Source organism: Ambystoma mexicanum, chromosome 7p (assembly GCF_040938575.1).
Source record: "Ambystoma mexicanum isolate Mex_15411 chromosome 7p, UKY_AmexF1_1, whole genome shotgun sequence".
Lineage (NCBI taxonomy): Eukaryota > Metazoa > Chordata > Amphibia > Caudata > Ambystomatidae > Ambystoma > Ambystoma mexicanum.
In genome coordinates this window covers 859,135,146-859,152,086 of record NC_090939.1, presented here as the reverse complement: position 1 = coordinate 859,152,086, position 16,941 = coordinate 859,135,146, and the positions used below count along the sequence as shown (strand labels likewise).

Below are 16,941 nucleotides of genomic sequence, written 5' to 3'. Positions count from 1 at the left end.
CATGTCCAGCATTGGGGGGGGGATTTCCTCTCTGTATACTTTATAGAATTCGCTGGGGAACCCATCTGCTCCCGGGGTCTTACAGGTAGGCAACTGCTTCACAACCTCTTCTAACTCCTCCAACGTGATTGGCTCATCTAACTCCTCTCTCTCCTCTTCACTTATCTTGGACAGCCCTATGTCTTCTAGCGTTTCGATTATCTTGCGTTGGTCACCCATCTCATCATCTCCGTACAGCACTCTGTAATATTCCACAAATTCTTTGTTAACCCCCTCTTGCGTGGCCACCTCATCCCCGTCCTCCCTAATAATGGTCCTAATCGGAGGCCTAGGGGTCTCTCTTTTGTATAGCCAGGCCAAAAGGCGGCCTGTCTTGTCTCCCCCCGCGTGCTGCCTCTCAACATATTTCCTATAATTGAGATTGCAGAGTCTTTCCCAATGCCCTGCACATTGTTGCTGTAGTTGGAGTACCAGCTCCGTGTCTACGTCACTGCTCTTCAATGCTGTTTCTAGCTCAGTTTCCGTCCTCTGCAGGTCAGCCAAGACCCCACCCTGTAACCCTCTTGACTTAGCAATGACCGCCCCCCGCATCACCACCTTAAAAGCTTCCCATAATGTGCCCGCGGAATCAACACTCCCCGTATTCTCCTCAAAGAAGTTAGTAATCTCTTCCCTTATATCTTCTCTAAAGACTGGATCTTTAAGCGCCTCCGCTCGGAAGCGCCATGTAGGGATCTTCGCCCTCGGGGGGCAATATTGCCATCCGAGGATCAGGGGCGAGTGATCCGAGAGGACCCTAGCCTTATATTCGATTTGAGTAATATCAGACATCACATCTGCTGTAGCAAAGACGTAATCGAGCCTGGTGTGCAGTTGGTGCGGGGCTGAATAGTGTGAGTATTGCCTCTCAGTGGGATGTTTCATCCTCCACGCATCTCTAAAGCCAAAATCAGTTAGTAGTGTCTGCAACGCTCTCGCCGCTGGGCTATGTTTCCCCACCCTGCCATCAGATCTGTCCACCACAGGATCCAACACACAATTAAAGTCCCCACCCCAGATCACCGCGCTCCCTATACACGTACTAAGATTGGTACACAGGGCTCTGAAGTATGCTGCTGTGTTTTGGTTGGGGGCATATGTGTTTACTATGCATACCTCCCTGCTCTCCACCAGCCCTCGCAATATAGCCATCCTTCCATCAGTTTCAACTCTTGTATCGATTTGAACGGGACATGCGGTGCCACCCAGATTAACACCCCCCGGGCGTATGCAGAGTATGGCGAGCCCACTACAGTCCCTCTCCACTTTCTCTTAACCAGGTTCAACTTCTCTCGCGTCAAGTACGTCTCCTGTAGTAGTGCGATATCTATTTTCTGCCTTTTCAGATACATCATGATTTTGTTTCTTTTCAGATAACTGTTAAGGCCCCTGACGCTCCACGTTATTATCCTGAGGTCCCCCATAGGTCGTTAGTAAGCACCCTCTCGTTCCTCCGCCGATTCCGCCCCTTCATGCACCACAAGTACAACATGCTGATTCCTCCAAATAGGCTCGAAACAAAACTTAAACTCCCCATAACCACACACACTCAACTTCCCATCCCCCCACCTTCTTCCCACCCACTCCTCCCCCAACAATACCCTCCCCAACCATTGCCCAGCTCCATTCCTGGATCTCAGGCACCCCCACATCTAGCCCTGCCTAGCACAAGCTTCTACTCAGGGCTCAGTAGGGTAAAGCCGCCCTAATGGCCGCTGAAACTAATAATCTATTGGGGTAGGTCGTCCACGTTCTGTTGCTCCTTTCAAAAAACATTACGCATACAGATGCCAAACAGTTAACAATTACAGTTACACTCACTATATTCCAGTCCAAATCGAGCACCAGGCTCAGATTGTGTTCAAAGTTCAGCCAGTTACAGTTTCTTTGTACAATCAGGGTCCTCCTCCTGCTCACCCTCACAATGTCATACTACAAAATCTTCATTCGGTATGATCCTGCCGATCACGATCCGCTTCTTGTTCCGGGCAGCCCTGCAGGTCCAGCCATGTGACAACATCCTCTGGGGTATCAAAAAATGGCGCTTTGTTCTTATGTAGCACCTTCAATCGTGCTGGATACAGCAGCATATATTTGACTCCCGCCGCCCTCAGCCTTCTTTTGACGGCGACGTAACTATACCTCTACCTTTGCACCAGTATCGTATAGTCCGGGTATGCTGTGATGTTGGTGGATGCTCTCTCTATCGTGCCGCCCTTACGAAAATATTCGAGGATCTTTTCTCTGTCCCTGTAATTCAGGATCCTCGCGATGATCGGTCTTGGCGGGGCCCCCGGCCGGGGTTTCCTCATTAGGGCGCGATGTGCCCTCTCCACCGTAAATCCCTGCGAAAGATTCCCTGCTCCGATCCCTTGTAGGATCATGTTTTCAACATAGTTTGTGGGGTCTTGGCCTTCTTCCCCCTCCGGAAGGCCAACCACACGAATGTTGTTCCTCCTCGCCCTTCCTTCCGCCTCTTCCACACAATTTTCCAGGTTGGCGACCTGTTGTTTTAAGACATGAATCTCTTTCACATTGCTCGTGCTAACATCGGTATTAATCTTCACCCCACTTTCCAGACCGCTGGTCCTTTCTGCAAGCGCCCTGACATCTTGACGTAGCAGAGTGAGTTCCGTACCTACAGCATCAATCTTATTCTCCAGAGCTGTGCGTAGGTCCGCCATTGCCAAGTCCCATTTAGCACTCAGTCCCGTTATAGCCTCCAGGATCTGGTGCTTGTCGCCTTCGGGGGCGTCTTCCGCAGGGGTGACAACCATGCTCTGCACCGATGTTGAGGGGGTCCGTTGCGTTTTCGTGAAAGCCTCCATCATGGGCTGCTTAGTCTTGACTCTCAACCCTTTCGCCGACATGGCGCTGCCCTCCACTCCTGTACACCTCCGCCTTAGTGCAGCTTGGTCCGACAATGGTCTGGCTCCCAGGTCTCCTAACTCACATTCGAGATGGCACTTCGAATTGTTTTACGGGTGGGCTATGGCCTCACTGCCCCCATTCAACTTCAGTAGGCCTCGTCGCCCAAGCATCCAATGTTATCTCCTCCTGCCGTCAGATCGCCGAGGTTCCATTAGCGTATGCCAGGCCCGGCGCTCTCATGGTGCTAGTTCGAACACTCTGCCATATTTCCCTATTGTACTATTTCTCCAGGCAATTTACCGCATCCATGTCCCGCAGTTCCGGGAAATCAGTTTTGTTTCTCCTCGGAGGCCTCTCCTTTGTTAGCCGCCATCTTGGTGCCGAAGCGGCCACACAGCCGTACCAACAAAAACATGTATATCTCACAATTCCCCGGGACTATGAACTTCTCCAACGAACTTCACTTGGCGTGCGGCTTCCGATACCTGATCCCCAAAGTTCTAGGCGCTCGCTGCAGTTTCAACAGATGACTTTGGCAAAAATAAAGTCGGATCATCAGGAGCTCCTCACGCAGCACGTCCTATTCCATGGCCAGATAGCCACGCCCCCCCGATTGTTGCCTAATTATAAACGCCTAAATACGTAGGCCAACAACGCACTCTGGTTGGCTACGAGAAGGTTCGAAAGTTCTGCTGCGAAACTTGTTACTCTGGTGGCGGTGTCTTCGCCAGAACGTGAAAAACTTTTTTGTATAACGACCAACGAAGGAGCTAAGTGTATTATTTTTGCAAGTCACGAACATAAAGGCAATTGTTTACTTTTCTTTTTTCTAGAAATCAGTCCGAACTTATTTTAGATTTCTGCTCCGGTACTTGTTTAGTATTTTATTGCACTTCTTATATCCCTTGTCTCAACAATGCAACACGGCCTGAGGAGCCAATCAGCATTCAATGATCAAACTTTTGAAAATATCGCTGCATTGGAAGTGCCTCAAGTATACATGGTTAAAGATACTGTAGCTGGCCACCAGGAGGACCTTCTCCTGGCAGCATTGGTATATAATTTAGAAGAGTATTCCTCATGAAATTCCGACCACATTTTCTTCCAAACAGGTCCAAGAGGTTACCAATGCTTTCCCCTGTTGCTGGACAAGCGATCACAGATTTTTTTAAATACAAAATCTGGAACAACTACTGAGATTAAGTCCATTATTCTTTTTTTTTACCAACTTTATTTAATACATTACAACTGAGAAATGTCAGAGTGAGAATAAGTGAAAGAACACATCACATACAGCAGTTCATTATAATATAAATTACACACTAAGTGAACAGCCTTTCAGAGAAAAAAGAACAAAAACAAAAAGAAATCAAAAATCAACCCCACCCTCATACCCGATAACAAGACAGAACAACACAAAACAAAACCACAAGACCGATTTGGTTTGTCTGTTAATGGATTTTGAGATTGGGGGTGGGTAGGGGTGTTTGTTTTGTGCTGTTGTTGGTCTTGTGGTTAAGTCCATTATTCTGATTAAAGCAATGGCAAGATTGGATCACTCTCTTATGCCATAGGGCCATGCTGTATTATTGGGTCTGGAGTTGCATGATCTAAGCGTTATAGAGTTTGCTAATATAGCCTCAGCGGATAATGTAAGCTTAGAACCAGTTCTGAAAGCTCAGAGTGTGATACAGAAAACATGCGATGCATCCATAGGGGGTCTCCTACTGAACTGACTAATTATATTGACACACACACACACTGAGAAGCCACAGCAACTCAGACTCAAGGGGCTTGATACTTTGTGCGATACCGTGGAGGACACAGAAGAGGCAGCTGTTCATACTTTGAGGGAAGCGGATGATAGAATCCGCTTGACCCAGCCTACTGTCTCAGCCCTTAATATGGTGCTCAGCTCCTTTGTCAGCCTCTATGATAACATCTAGACTGAAGTCAGGGCTCACACCCTGATCTTCGAAGACTTTCACGTCAGGTTGGGGTGTTGGAAAGGAGCTGTAGGACTATGCTTGAACATCTTGTTGGGGTGGACGGCGAAAAGGCAACGGATAGGGGCCTTTCGCCTCACACCCCTCCAAGTGTTGTTTCGCTGGTCGCCCTACAGGCCGAAGCCTCAGGTAATGTATTAGGGGTAATAAACACAACGTTCTCCCGAGGGCCATACAGAATGAGGTTAATAAACTACTTGTCGCCAAGGAAAAGATTATTGACTTGACTAATGACGAGGTGCATGTTGAAAGAAATGGAAGTAAGGGTCGTGGGAATAAGACCAAGAAAACGAAAAACATGAACATTATTAAAAAACGTAATACCTCTTCATGAAAATACTTGCGTAATTTAACAATTTTAGAAACTTTGCTCAGTGGTGGAAGTAAAGAAAAACACCTCCCTCGGGCAATGATTCCAGTGGATGAAGAAATTATCCCCTTAGAAGAACAACATCTTTTTGGGGTCTATGAGAATGTAATTATGGAAGAATTCCCATGGGTTATCCCAGGCTCTCACAGTCGGAACCAGCCAGTAAGGTGGTTATGGCATCCAGTTGCGAGGGCAGATATGGAGCGCTAAACTGAGGCTACGAAGGGCCACATGGCTGTGTCAATGGAGGGTACACTGGGTGGGCTACTGACTGTTACCATGAGGGATGAAAAGGTAGATGAGTTGTTTCCTCACAAAAAGCAGTTAACTCAGAAGTGTGAGATCAAATGGGGGCCTGTGGCCCAAGACGCCTCTCAAATAGCCGTCTCTGAGGAGAATTTGCTGTACAAATCACTATACCTCCCCGAAGCGGGGAAAGGGGCTATGGGCAAGTCTTCCATAGGGGATAATTACTGAGGGGTAAACCTCTAATCTGCTCAGTGGTCCTCGGCAGGATAAGGGTTTATTCCAGATAGGCCCAGATTGTTGTCGGGTCACAACCTGAATTTAGAAAATGTTTTCTACCTAAAACCGTACATAATTTGGATGCAGGAGTAAATGTTATTAAAAATATGGGTCCAGTTGGGAAAACTCTGGGCTGTAGTACTGATATACCTCTTAGTATCTTGAAGAACGCTAGAGGTAATGAGGCTCCGTTTTGGCCCAGACAGGTTGACCAAGGTCCAGATAGACAGTTCCTTCCTGGAGGTAATATAAATAAGCAAGAGAAAAACCAGTCTTCCAGAATGCTTCAGATAACAAGTCTATTGGGCCCAAAGACCCCTGTTTGTTTGAATCATGGAAATATGCTGGTTATTTTATCAAAAATTCCAACTTTAAATCTGGTAACCTTGTCTGATTTGGACAGGGTTCAGTTCCCCCACAGAGCTCTGTATTTTAATTCTCAACTAATGATGAACCTGGTTTATGCTGAGAGGCTAACGCTGAATAATTTAGGTTTTAGCATCAAATTGCTTGTGGACCAGCAAAACGTTAATGGGGCGGTTTGAAGATTGTATCCAACCCACAGACCCATGATCAGAGGCAAACTCTGGCCTGTATTACAGATCATAGAACACATGAAGAGCATTGGGTCGGTGTTACATCCTCTCTGTGGAGTAAAGGAGGACCTTGATTCAGAGAAACTGAATGAGTTGGCACAGAAGCCCAAAGCTCTGAAAGTCCTTTCTTGGAACTCTAGGGGGGAAAACACTCAGTATACTAATTTGGAGTTTGTGTCTATGTAAAAGGAATGCAACTGTATTTTCCTGCAAGAAATATGGTTACTAGAAAACCTGGGGATAGATGGCTTTCAGGTCTTTTCTCAGCTGGCCCAGTATGGGAAGGTGGGCAGTCCCTTGGTGGGGGGTGGGGGTAGTCAATTATTGCCATCAAATCTACCTTGGGGGTGACTGTTACACCTATATCTAACCTTCTGTTTGGGCTAATGGCACTGACTGTTTCTTCTGATACGGTACCCCGGGAAATATAACTGATTAATGTATATTGGCATGAAGGCGTGTCTGATCTAGATGCTTTTTTGTAAATAATTACTAAAACGATTCAAAGGTGGCATAGCTCTGTTTGTAATGGTAGGGTCCTGGTAGCTGGTGACCTAAAAGCTGATTGCTGCATGCCAGGTATTGAGGCTGATGCTTGGGAGATCCTGCCAGAAATGGCCTTTTCTAACTATAAGCAACAGTCGGGTAGAAAATGGTATTTGGCCCTCTCCTCCCTTGGTCTTGTGGGCCTCAATGGGGGCGATAACGGGTTCCAATCTGCAAAACCAACATGGTTTAGAGGGAGCACCAATTCAATGCGTGATTATATCGATGCCTCACTTTTTGACTGCGGTTTGGGCCTCAATATTATTAAAAATACCTGGAGTGACCCTAGTGTCATGAAAGCAAAGTTTAAACACTTTCTTGACAGGATTACTCTAGGAACTTCTGTTAACTTTAGGACAACGAGAGGGGGTAAAGCTATTCGCAATAATATTGGGATATTGAATATGGAACTTGGGGGGGGGGGTATGCTTAAAACTACAACTTTGGAGTGGAAAACACACATGTTAAACCCACAGCATTTCGATTTTTTTGTGGGAAGTTTGATGGATTTAGCCCATACTAATCTTTGCATCAGACAGACTAAAATGACCCCTAGACATTAACATGTATACGATGATCATTTGGCCAAAGAGCAATTGCTTATTTGTTGGATTGTCCGGCACACCAAGCTCTCCATTCTGGATCAGGCCACTAAAATATCGAGACTCAGAACCGCAATTCAAAAATATCTGAAAGGGTTGCGTTGTTACAAAGGGATGCTGAAGCCATGTTGGGAATTCTGGTAAAAAGGGATAGCAGGTCTTTTTGGGCTCTCACAAACACGCAGGATTCCTCTGTGGCTCTTTATCAATTAAATGCAGTGGGGGAGTCCCAATGGGTTAAAGAAATTCTGATCTTTCTGGCGTGGACCCTATGGGAAAAGGGGGTCATTTTGGCTCCTTTAAAGCTGGAACTGAAATGATGTGGGAGCTGAATATTGACTTTGAAGTTGTTTTGAAATTAATCTAAGAATTTAAGATATCACTGGCTCCTGGACCCAATGGTCTGACAAACACCACTTTTAATGGTGATCCTGTTAGATGGGCACATGCATTGTCCCATTTCATTGATAGATGCGGATTGTAAAATCTTTGCATCTGTATTGCTTATCCATCTCAATGAGTGGCTGGTTAAAACCCAACAGTTGAAATAACTACAGACTGGTTTTAGACATGGCCATTCTACTAACACCAATGACCTGGGGAGATTATACTGGGAGATTATACTGGGTGGCATTGATTGAGCTCTCTGCTCCCTCTGATCGTGTCCACCGGAGTAGACTTTGGTCTAAACTGGCTAATTGGGGGTTGTCGGGGTGTCTGTTGAAACTCATTATGGCACTCTATGAGAACGCAGTTGTGCGCGTTGGACTGAACCTTGAGGGGGATATGCCTCGTAGGATCAAAACAGGGGCTGGGTTGAGGCAGGGGTGCATCCTCAACCACTGCCTCTTCAACCTTTGTTTCAGATGTTGATGAGTATCTGACAGGTACTGGTTTGATTACTCCTAAATTTCCGAGTATCTTGGCTAGCATATGCGGAAGACTTTCTGATTCTCGACAACACTAAAAATGGATTCCAACATCTGCTTGCCAAGTTCTCGAATTACATCTTGGACAATGGTCTGATTATAAAACCTACTAACACGCGGATTATGGTGATGTCGAGGTGTAGGTAGCGGCATACCCTGGTATGGATGATAGAAAGGGCTTCGGTAGTAACCACTGATAGTATTTTATACTTTGATTTTCTGTTCTTGGCTCAACCATCTTCTATTGGGATACAGAAATTCATGAGGTAAAAGGCCTTAGCCCTATCCAATCAGATGATTAAATTGGATCAAAAGTTTGGACAATTTTTTGATTAAATACACTATTTCTTTTTACGAGTGTAAAGTAGTACCCAAACTCATATATAGTATGGAGTTATACAAAGGGGTGGTTAGTACTTGTTTAGAATCTATTGATGGCAGACTTTGGAGACAGATTTTGAAATTGCCTAATGCAATTCCAGCCTCAGCAACTAGATATTAGCTGGGCATTCTCTCTTTGGGTGCATGGAAGCTTCTATCTTTATTTCGGAACATGATTGATCTAATAACTAACCACTCTGAATTTACCAACCTCGACACCTATTTCAAATATACGTCAAGAACTGGGGTTACAATCATTAGAGTCGATGGTGGTTAGAAACATAATAATGTTATACAGAAAAATTAAAACCAGCAAATGCCCAAGTGTAGCAACTATCATTGACGCCGAACTAGAAGATCACAGAAGCAACCTTCTCATAAACTGGGCGATAAAAAAATCGAAAAACTCTGGCTGAGATTGACAGCACCGAAGAAGAGCTGATTCAATACCCAAACAAAATTAGACAAAAACTGTGGGAACGAGACTGGATCCAGACGGCGTCTTTGGAAAACAGAAGCAAATTAATAAACCACCAACCACCAACAACAAGGGGCATAAATGATATGCCAAACTACTTTAAAAAGTTTCCAAATAGATGCCTAAGAAGCATGTTTATGCGCTTCCGCTTGAACCTTTTGCCTACAAATGAAATCAGAGCGATAAGAAAGATCTCACCGGAAAACAGTTGCAGTTTTTGTAAAAAAATCAGATGAAACTGAGTCATTGAGACATCTGCTGCTGGCATGCACAAATCTGAGGGCCCAGAGAAGTAGACACCTTGGCCATATATTTAAAGAGTCGACCACATGTGGAGAAGAGGACTGGTGGAATAAACTTATAGAGGGAGATAACACCTCCTATGTCATAGCGGTCTCACAATTCTTCAAGAACTTGAAACTGGAACTTCAGGAGTGAGACAAGTCGGAAACCCTCTTGTACTGTGCTAAGCTCACCCCACTCCATTGCCTGGACTCACTAACTCTCAATCAGTCTGGTGTCAAAAGAGAAGGCTACTCTTCATTCTTTCTCTACCCTCACCTATCCTCTTCTCTTGTTCGTGGAGGTAATTTTTCTTTCTTTTCTTCAGGCTGGAATGGATCATTTTGAAGGAGGGAAGGAGGGAAAAAGTTATTATCTTGTAAAAATGTCTTTTGTAAATTGAACCAAGTAAAATAAAAAATAAAAATTAAAAAAAATTAAAAATTAAAAAAATAACTAATACACGCTATAAGTCGATGGGCAAGTCTATGGATTCCATTGGGAATGTTTATTGTTCTAGTAAGTTCTTATCACAAATGGGACATAAATGTGACTTGCTCTTGGCTGACTTAACATTGGATAGGGAGACCCTTATAACCAATCGAGATAAAGTAAAAAAAAGTTTTATTTGAGAAGGACTGAATTGAAACAATGGATAGGTTCCATGCATATCCTTCTATGACCCACTTATCACGAGAACATAAAAACCGTGGAAGAATTTCATCTCTTCTGCTCCAGTTCCCTAATAGATGGCACCAGTCCCTTTTATTGAAAATATGCTGGAATATTTTACCCATAAGGGAAGAATTGCTTAGACGGAAATTAATATCTTTGGAAGAGTCTGGCTGTAGATGATATCATGTTGTGCACCAAATTGAAAGTATCAAGCACTTGATATTGGAGAGCAGCGCGCTCGAATCCCAGAGAAAAGTGTCCATGACTAAATTCGATGCCTCTGTAAATTGGGTAAATGCACATGCTCTTTGGTCCCGCTGTGCCAATATGCAGAACACAGCAGATGGTATAGCTATTGCGGCACTTATTGCATCTTTAAATAGGTGTACAGAATAGAATATGTGGACATTGTTGGCGAAGAAGGAATAACGAATTAACAGTACGTAGGCTCCTTTCTGTGTTTTGTATATTGTATTTTATAGTCGATTGTATAGTTTTATCTGCAGTGTGATTTTATGTATTTTGCATGTCATTGTTTAATACTGTGTCTATTTATAATTGTTTTTATTTGAATTGTTTTCAAAGTTATTGTAATCAATGTGTTGCTTTTTGTATAATGCTAATATTGTAAAGGTTCTTTTTTTAAACCATTTACAAATAAAATAAAGAAATAAATATTAACACTTCTGAATGTAAGAATTTATGTGTGAGTAGCACCGTAATTCGTGTGAGTCGGTTCAGCCCAAACCAAATCGGGGAATCGCGTTGATTAGGAATGCATGGTCAAAATGGGATGGGGCCACCATTGATTAAGACACAATCTGAAAATTATGAGAGCAGAGGTACGGAATATAAAGAAATCCGTTTTGCCTGATCTAGAACAGTGGAGACGTGTGGAAAGAGTGATTCAGGTTTTTAAGAACTTGCACAAGTCTTATAAAGTAAATGGGTACATAAAAGCTAATCAAATAATAATGCAGTCCATTGCAATAAAAGATGTGAGGGGAATTTGGTGTACTTTCAATAATTCAGACAGATCCCAGCCAAACAGGTAGGTGAATAATGCCATGGAATCTGTCTGGATTAAGCACTAAACTCAAATATCCACCAGTGATGTGAACCAGAAATCAACACAGGCGTAATAAGGAGGCAAAGTGGCTCGGCTCCTTTGACGGGGATGGCATTGGGGTAGCGATCCGTCCACTCAACATCTCAAGGGCATCAGGCCCTGAGGGCATCCCAAATGCCCTCCTAAGGGAGGAACCCTGTCTTTGGCAAGAGGTTTTGAGTAATCTCTTCTCTCAGGTTGTGAAATTGTCAACTATACCTCACTCAACGTTATAGTTTTATAGGGCAAAGGTTACCCCCGCCGTGCTCTATGGTACAGATCTGCTTTCGTTTAAGAATAGGAAATGATTAGATCGTCAGGAGGGGACTCTCTGACGGGAGGTTCTTGGCCTGCCAGGCTCAGTCCATATTAGTATTGTACGCCTGGGACTAGGCTTACGGTCCTCTTGGTCCATATACCAGTATAGACGTCTGGGCCTTTATAAAAAAATAATGGAAGACCCATTTAATAGCGTGTTTGGTAACCTAAAAAAACTTTTGATTCAGGGTAATGTGTCGACGTTATTGCAGTTGAGAGGCGAATCTGAACAGTATTTTGAAGAGGCTAACATTCAGGGTGACATACCATGGTTCAAGGGCAACATAAAGATGTGACAATGGGACAGAATTTGTGATGAGATGGGCATCCAAAGGTTATCCCTATATAGAGGAATAGCCGCTCAGTACACATATGATACATTTCCGGCCCTGTGATTCAATTCCCGCCTGAAAAAAATTAGGGGAGAGTATGATATGATTGGTTATTTATAACGCGCTTAATACCTAGAGGTTTCTAAGCGCGGACCCGGGGATCGAACCTGCGTCGTCTTGCTTCCAAGGCGAGTATGTTGCCCCTGAGCTATCCTCCCGAGTTCAACATGAGGTTTTGGCTGAATTGATGACACATAGTAGAGGTAATGGGGCCTCAATTGGGGGATTAAGAAGAACGAGTGAACCTGAAGTCTCTGTAAATTGCCAGAACTTGAGTCACTGCATCATTTAATTACAAAAAATATACAACGGTTGTGTAAAAATGGAGTCTTCATTTTGAGAAGTGCGTACATTCGACCTTGACTATTATTAACTGTAATGTGTGGTCTCTATTATAGTGGCACTCTCAAGGTTTATTAGGGGATTCTTCTGCGAAATAGATAAGGTAAGGATAAATTCCCTCTTTTTAGCATGTGATTTGAATCTGATTTTAAATTCAATGATGCAAGGGTTTTACCAAGGTGTTGTAAATCTGTGAAATGTGATTATATGATGAATTAAAAGTTGTATTTTAGGATTGTTTTAGCTGCGTTTCTTTTTATTGGCATCCATAAAACTTGATGAAATGATGCTTTCCATGAATGCAACTATGATAATAATTGTGTAAGGTTTCTTTTTAACCAAAAACACACAACAACAACAACAAAAAAGAGAGAGATGTTTAGGAAATGAGTGAAGCACAGAAGCATGATGGACCCAAGAAGAGTGTGGGCTTTCCCAATTAAGGTGTTGGCCATAGTTGGTCAGGTACTGCGAATAGTTGCCCCCTCTATTCCATATATATATAAACAGGGTGTCTGCCAGGCCATGTGTCAGAGGTGACAAAGCCAAAGGTTTGCGGCGTGAAAGGTGAATGTGGGGCACACAGAAGGAAAGTTGAGAGAGGGAACAGGTGCCACCACAGCCTCTTGGTGAGGGTCAGACCATTGAAGTGGAAGTGTGGCGGCCCTGTCTTGGTGTCATCAAAAGAAAGGCCAGATAGAGCAAAGAATCCAAGTACCCGGAGTATCCCTCAAATCTAATTGCCCTCAAAAGTGCATTTTATTCAGGTTTTGGCATTTCATTTTTGATTTTTTTATGATAATGTATGAACATATTGGCATCCAGCGTGCTTTTGGTTAAGCCAGCGATGGAATGCAATATCGGTTTACCTGGCATATGGGGTTGATCCGGTACACATTGCTCGAGGAGTAATATGGGACAATTATCTAGATGGCAATGACGTAAACCGTATATATTGCTTGACAATATTGTGGGGAAAGGTTGAATCCGTTTTACAATTGGTAAGTTAAACAGTATTTAAATGTCACATGGCATTATTTAAAACTTGGAGGAGCATTTGTATATAGAAGGATGTGATGAAGTATGTTTTAGAGGAGCTCTCCTATTTTATATGAATTTTATGCCTGCGACATATTCATTGTTTCGTTTATATCTGTATCATGCACTTTTGCTCCTTTTAATGTTTTGGATGGAGGAATGTAATGTTTGACTTCCATGGTCGATTTGTATAAAAAGCCGAACTGGCTGTATTATACTTTAAATAAATAAAAAAATATCAGTTTAAGAAAACTTGCAAAAAAGCTAAACGATAATAGTAATAGTTCAATTAGATGATAGAACAGCATTGGTTGTCTGTTATATCATGTGTAGTATGACAGCTGCTAACATAAGGTGGTGTTGCTGTAGAGGTTGGCTTTTTCTTAACTGCATCAGTTCGTGCCTTGTTGTGATCTGGGACACACATACATGGGAAGGAAAGGAAAAACATCTGCATTGTCAGGTTGAAAGATTCTGTAAAGTTCCGGATGGTGATCTCGGGGAAATTGTATACTCTGAGCCCTTCTGTTCCACTCGGGAGTAGGAAAACAGACGGTACAGGGAGTTAGAGGGTTTCAATGCAGAACAGACTTGTGATGAAGGGCAAACACTAAGTGCAGCCTTGTGAATTTAGCCACACCGTGTATTATAAGCTCTCATGTTATGCTGGAACGACATTAACGCAATCTCTATTGCAAGGTGGAAAGATTCAGTTCAGCACAGTAGTAAGCTCTTGGACAAACAGTCTGGTCAGAGCTCATATACGCCAACTGCGGGGAGGAAGCCAAAACAGTCCTGCACTTGAAAGGGTTCATTGTGTTGCTGACCTTTTTATCATGGGCAAACAGTATACACATAGTGTTTTCGCCATAGGTATGAGTCGGCACCGGGAAGTGCAAAGGTTAATTCCAGTGCAGCCTTGTGATCTTCAGCAAACAGTATACGAGCAGTGCAATCACCACTGGTAGGTGAATGGAGTCAGTACACTGCAGCTTTGTAATTCTGGGCAAGATCAGCAAGGTTTGGTAAGCTGTTAACCTCCAATTTGCTTGGGACCAATAACTTTTGAACAGCCAATTAACAACTGTTATTGACTTCAAATATTGTAGCAAATGCACAAGTAATGTCCCTAACCTGATTTGTAGTTCAGAACTGTATGTGATGGACCACAAGGTAAACAATAACAGCAAGCATAAACAAACCAAATGCCACACGAATGGGCCAGTGTTGCAACCCACCCTACCCCTTCTCCCCCCTCTCCTGTGAGTTGTTTGTTGTGCAAGAGTTTTGTAAAGGCCTTTATAGATAGTTATGGACCGAATTCCAAGTGCCCTGATTGGGTGCCCCCCCATGCTATTCTACCAAATATGATCATGATGAGCACATTACAGGATGTTTTGATTTTCACTGACTTTTCTTCTCCAGGTGTTCCCTTGTCATCGTACAGTTGATGGGATTATGTTCATCTACTGAAACACAAATGAGCAAGCCAAATATTTTGCTGATAATGGCGGACGACCTTGGCATTGGAGATGTGGGATGCTATGGCAATGACACAATAAGGTAAAGTTGTTGTGTGCATTCAGGCTGAACAACTTGATAAACCTAATGACAAAATTCAGTTATTTTCAGACAGGGTAAGTATAAGATCATGATTGCAGATGAAATTCCAAAAGGCACATTAAAATAATTCAAAACAAATAATTTGCCAGTTTCTTGTAGATACATCAAAAAGGGACGCAAAGTAACCTTTTGAGAAAATATATATGTAGTATTTTTAATATACAAAAATATGTAGAGAATGAACATAAAGAAAACATGGTTTAATAACAAATACGAAAAGAGTATACAATCCTAATCAGGACCTGACCACACAATAGAAAAAGTGCAACATGAAACATAAAAGTACAGGAAACATACAAATGTATATGAACACACACACCCATTTTTTTAAAACCATATATGTGTATGTAAATAAATAAACAAAATGGCCACAACTTACATTTTAGTACACTATATAATATTTAATTATATGGGGATTGGGCAATGGATTTCCCGTTCTCTATTTCACAATATATGCACCAATCAGCTTTTTACTAATATAACGGCAGACTCATGTTTCAGCTTTATTGGCCAATAAATCATGGCCAACCCTTCTTAAACACCATCTATGGGGCACATCCACAAATTATGTACAGGTCCTAAACAATCAAGAAAATGGATGACTCATTCCCAAAGTGACTATTGTAAATGCATTTTAACATATGCACAGAAAAATATATCTATTTTAACACCTGCCTTCCTATTTAATGTTGTAAGGGAAGTTTGATTTAGTAGACCTTGGTTTTGCATCGATATAGGGCATCTCAAATCAAGGTGATCAAATGCTAAAGGTAGTCGTGAAAGAAAATATGTTTTTCAAGAGCAACTTAGCTGCATTAAAACTATGGGCCCGATGCATGGAATCCGGTGCAGAAATGGTGCAAGGGCTGTGTGCCGAGACGGAGCCTGTGCAAGCCGTGGCGCATAAAAAATATTGTGCGCCACGCATATTCATGGATTCCAAGATGCATTACCAGCCGTCGCGCAAGTCACAACATGCAGCGTGAGGAAAGCCTACAACACGCCCCACGCACACCAAAAAGCAAGCCAAAGGACTAACACGGCGCAAGCCTCAGTGCCACCCCTGGCCCAGCATTCAGTACCCCAGCAAAATCGTGCACCTCACTTCACAAGCCCAGGCTACACCACAGCGAAATTACACGCCTCGCTGCGCAAGCCCAGACTGCACCCCAGCGAAATAGCGTGCCTCACCTCGCAATCCCAGGCAGCACCCCAGAAAAAAAAGTGTGCCCTCCCTCGCAAGTCCAGGCCACACCCCAGCAAAATTGCACGCCTCACCTCGCAATCCCAGGCCGCACCCCAGAGAAAACGCGTGCCCTCCCTCGCAATCCCATGCTGCACCCCAGCGAAATCACGCACCCCCTTGTAAGTGTAGGCTACTCCCCTTATAAAAACGTGAGTCCCCCCTACACCCTAGGCACCCATCCTGTCCACATACCCATGCTACTGCGCATGAACCACTGTAGTCCACACACCACCTCTAGCCCCCCTCACCTGTGACATCACCCACAGACAGCACACTCTAGACTGGACACCCCCCACAGGCAGCCCCCTCCAGACTGGACACCCCCAACAGGCAGCCCCCTCCAATGGGACACTGCCCCCAGGCCACCTCGCCTGTGACACCCTCCACAGGCAGCCCCTCCAGACGGGACACCACCTCCCAGCCCCCCTCACCTGTGACAGCCCCCACAGGCAAACCCCTCCAGACTGTACACCCCCCAAAAACAGCACCCTCCAGATGGGACACCATCCCCCAGCCCTCCTAACCTGAGACACCCCCCACATGCAGCCCCCTTACCTGTGACACCCCCCACAGG

At 43.8% G+C, this 16,941-nt stretch overlaps 1 protein-coding gene across 3 annotated transcripts in view; it reads left to right on the top strand.

Moving 5' to 3' along the window:
* LOC138526375 (arylsulfatase D-like) overlaps positions 1-16,941 on the top strand; it is a 344,213-nt gene that overhangs the window by 103,081 nt on the left and 224,191 nt on the right. Inside the window, exons 3-4 of one of the 3 annotated variants that reach the window (XM_069637046.1) lie at positions 12,517-12,563; positions 14,924-15,061. In XM_069637046.1, coding sequence (XP_069493147.1) covers positions 14,949-15,061 — 113 coding nt within the window. In that variant the 5' untranslated portion in view covers positions 12,517-12,563; positions 14,924-14,948. Of the gene's footprint in view, positions 1-12,516; positions 12,564-14,375; positions 14,463-14,923; positions 15,062-16,941 lie in introns of those variants that run through there. The other 2 variants (XM_069637047.1, XM_069637044.1) reach the window with 2 other exon arrangements.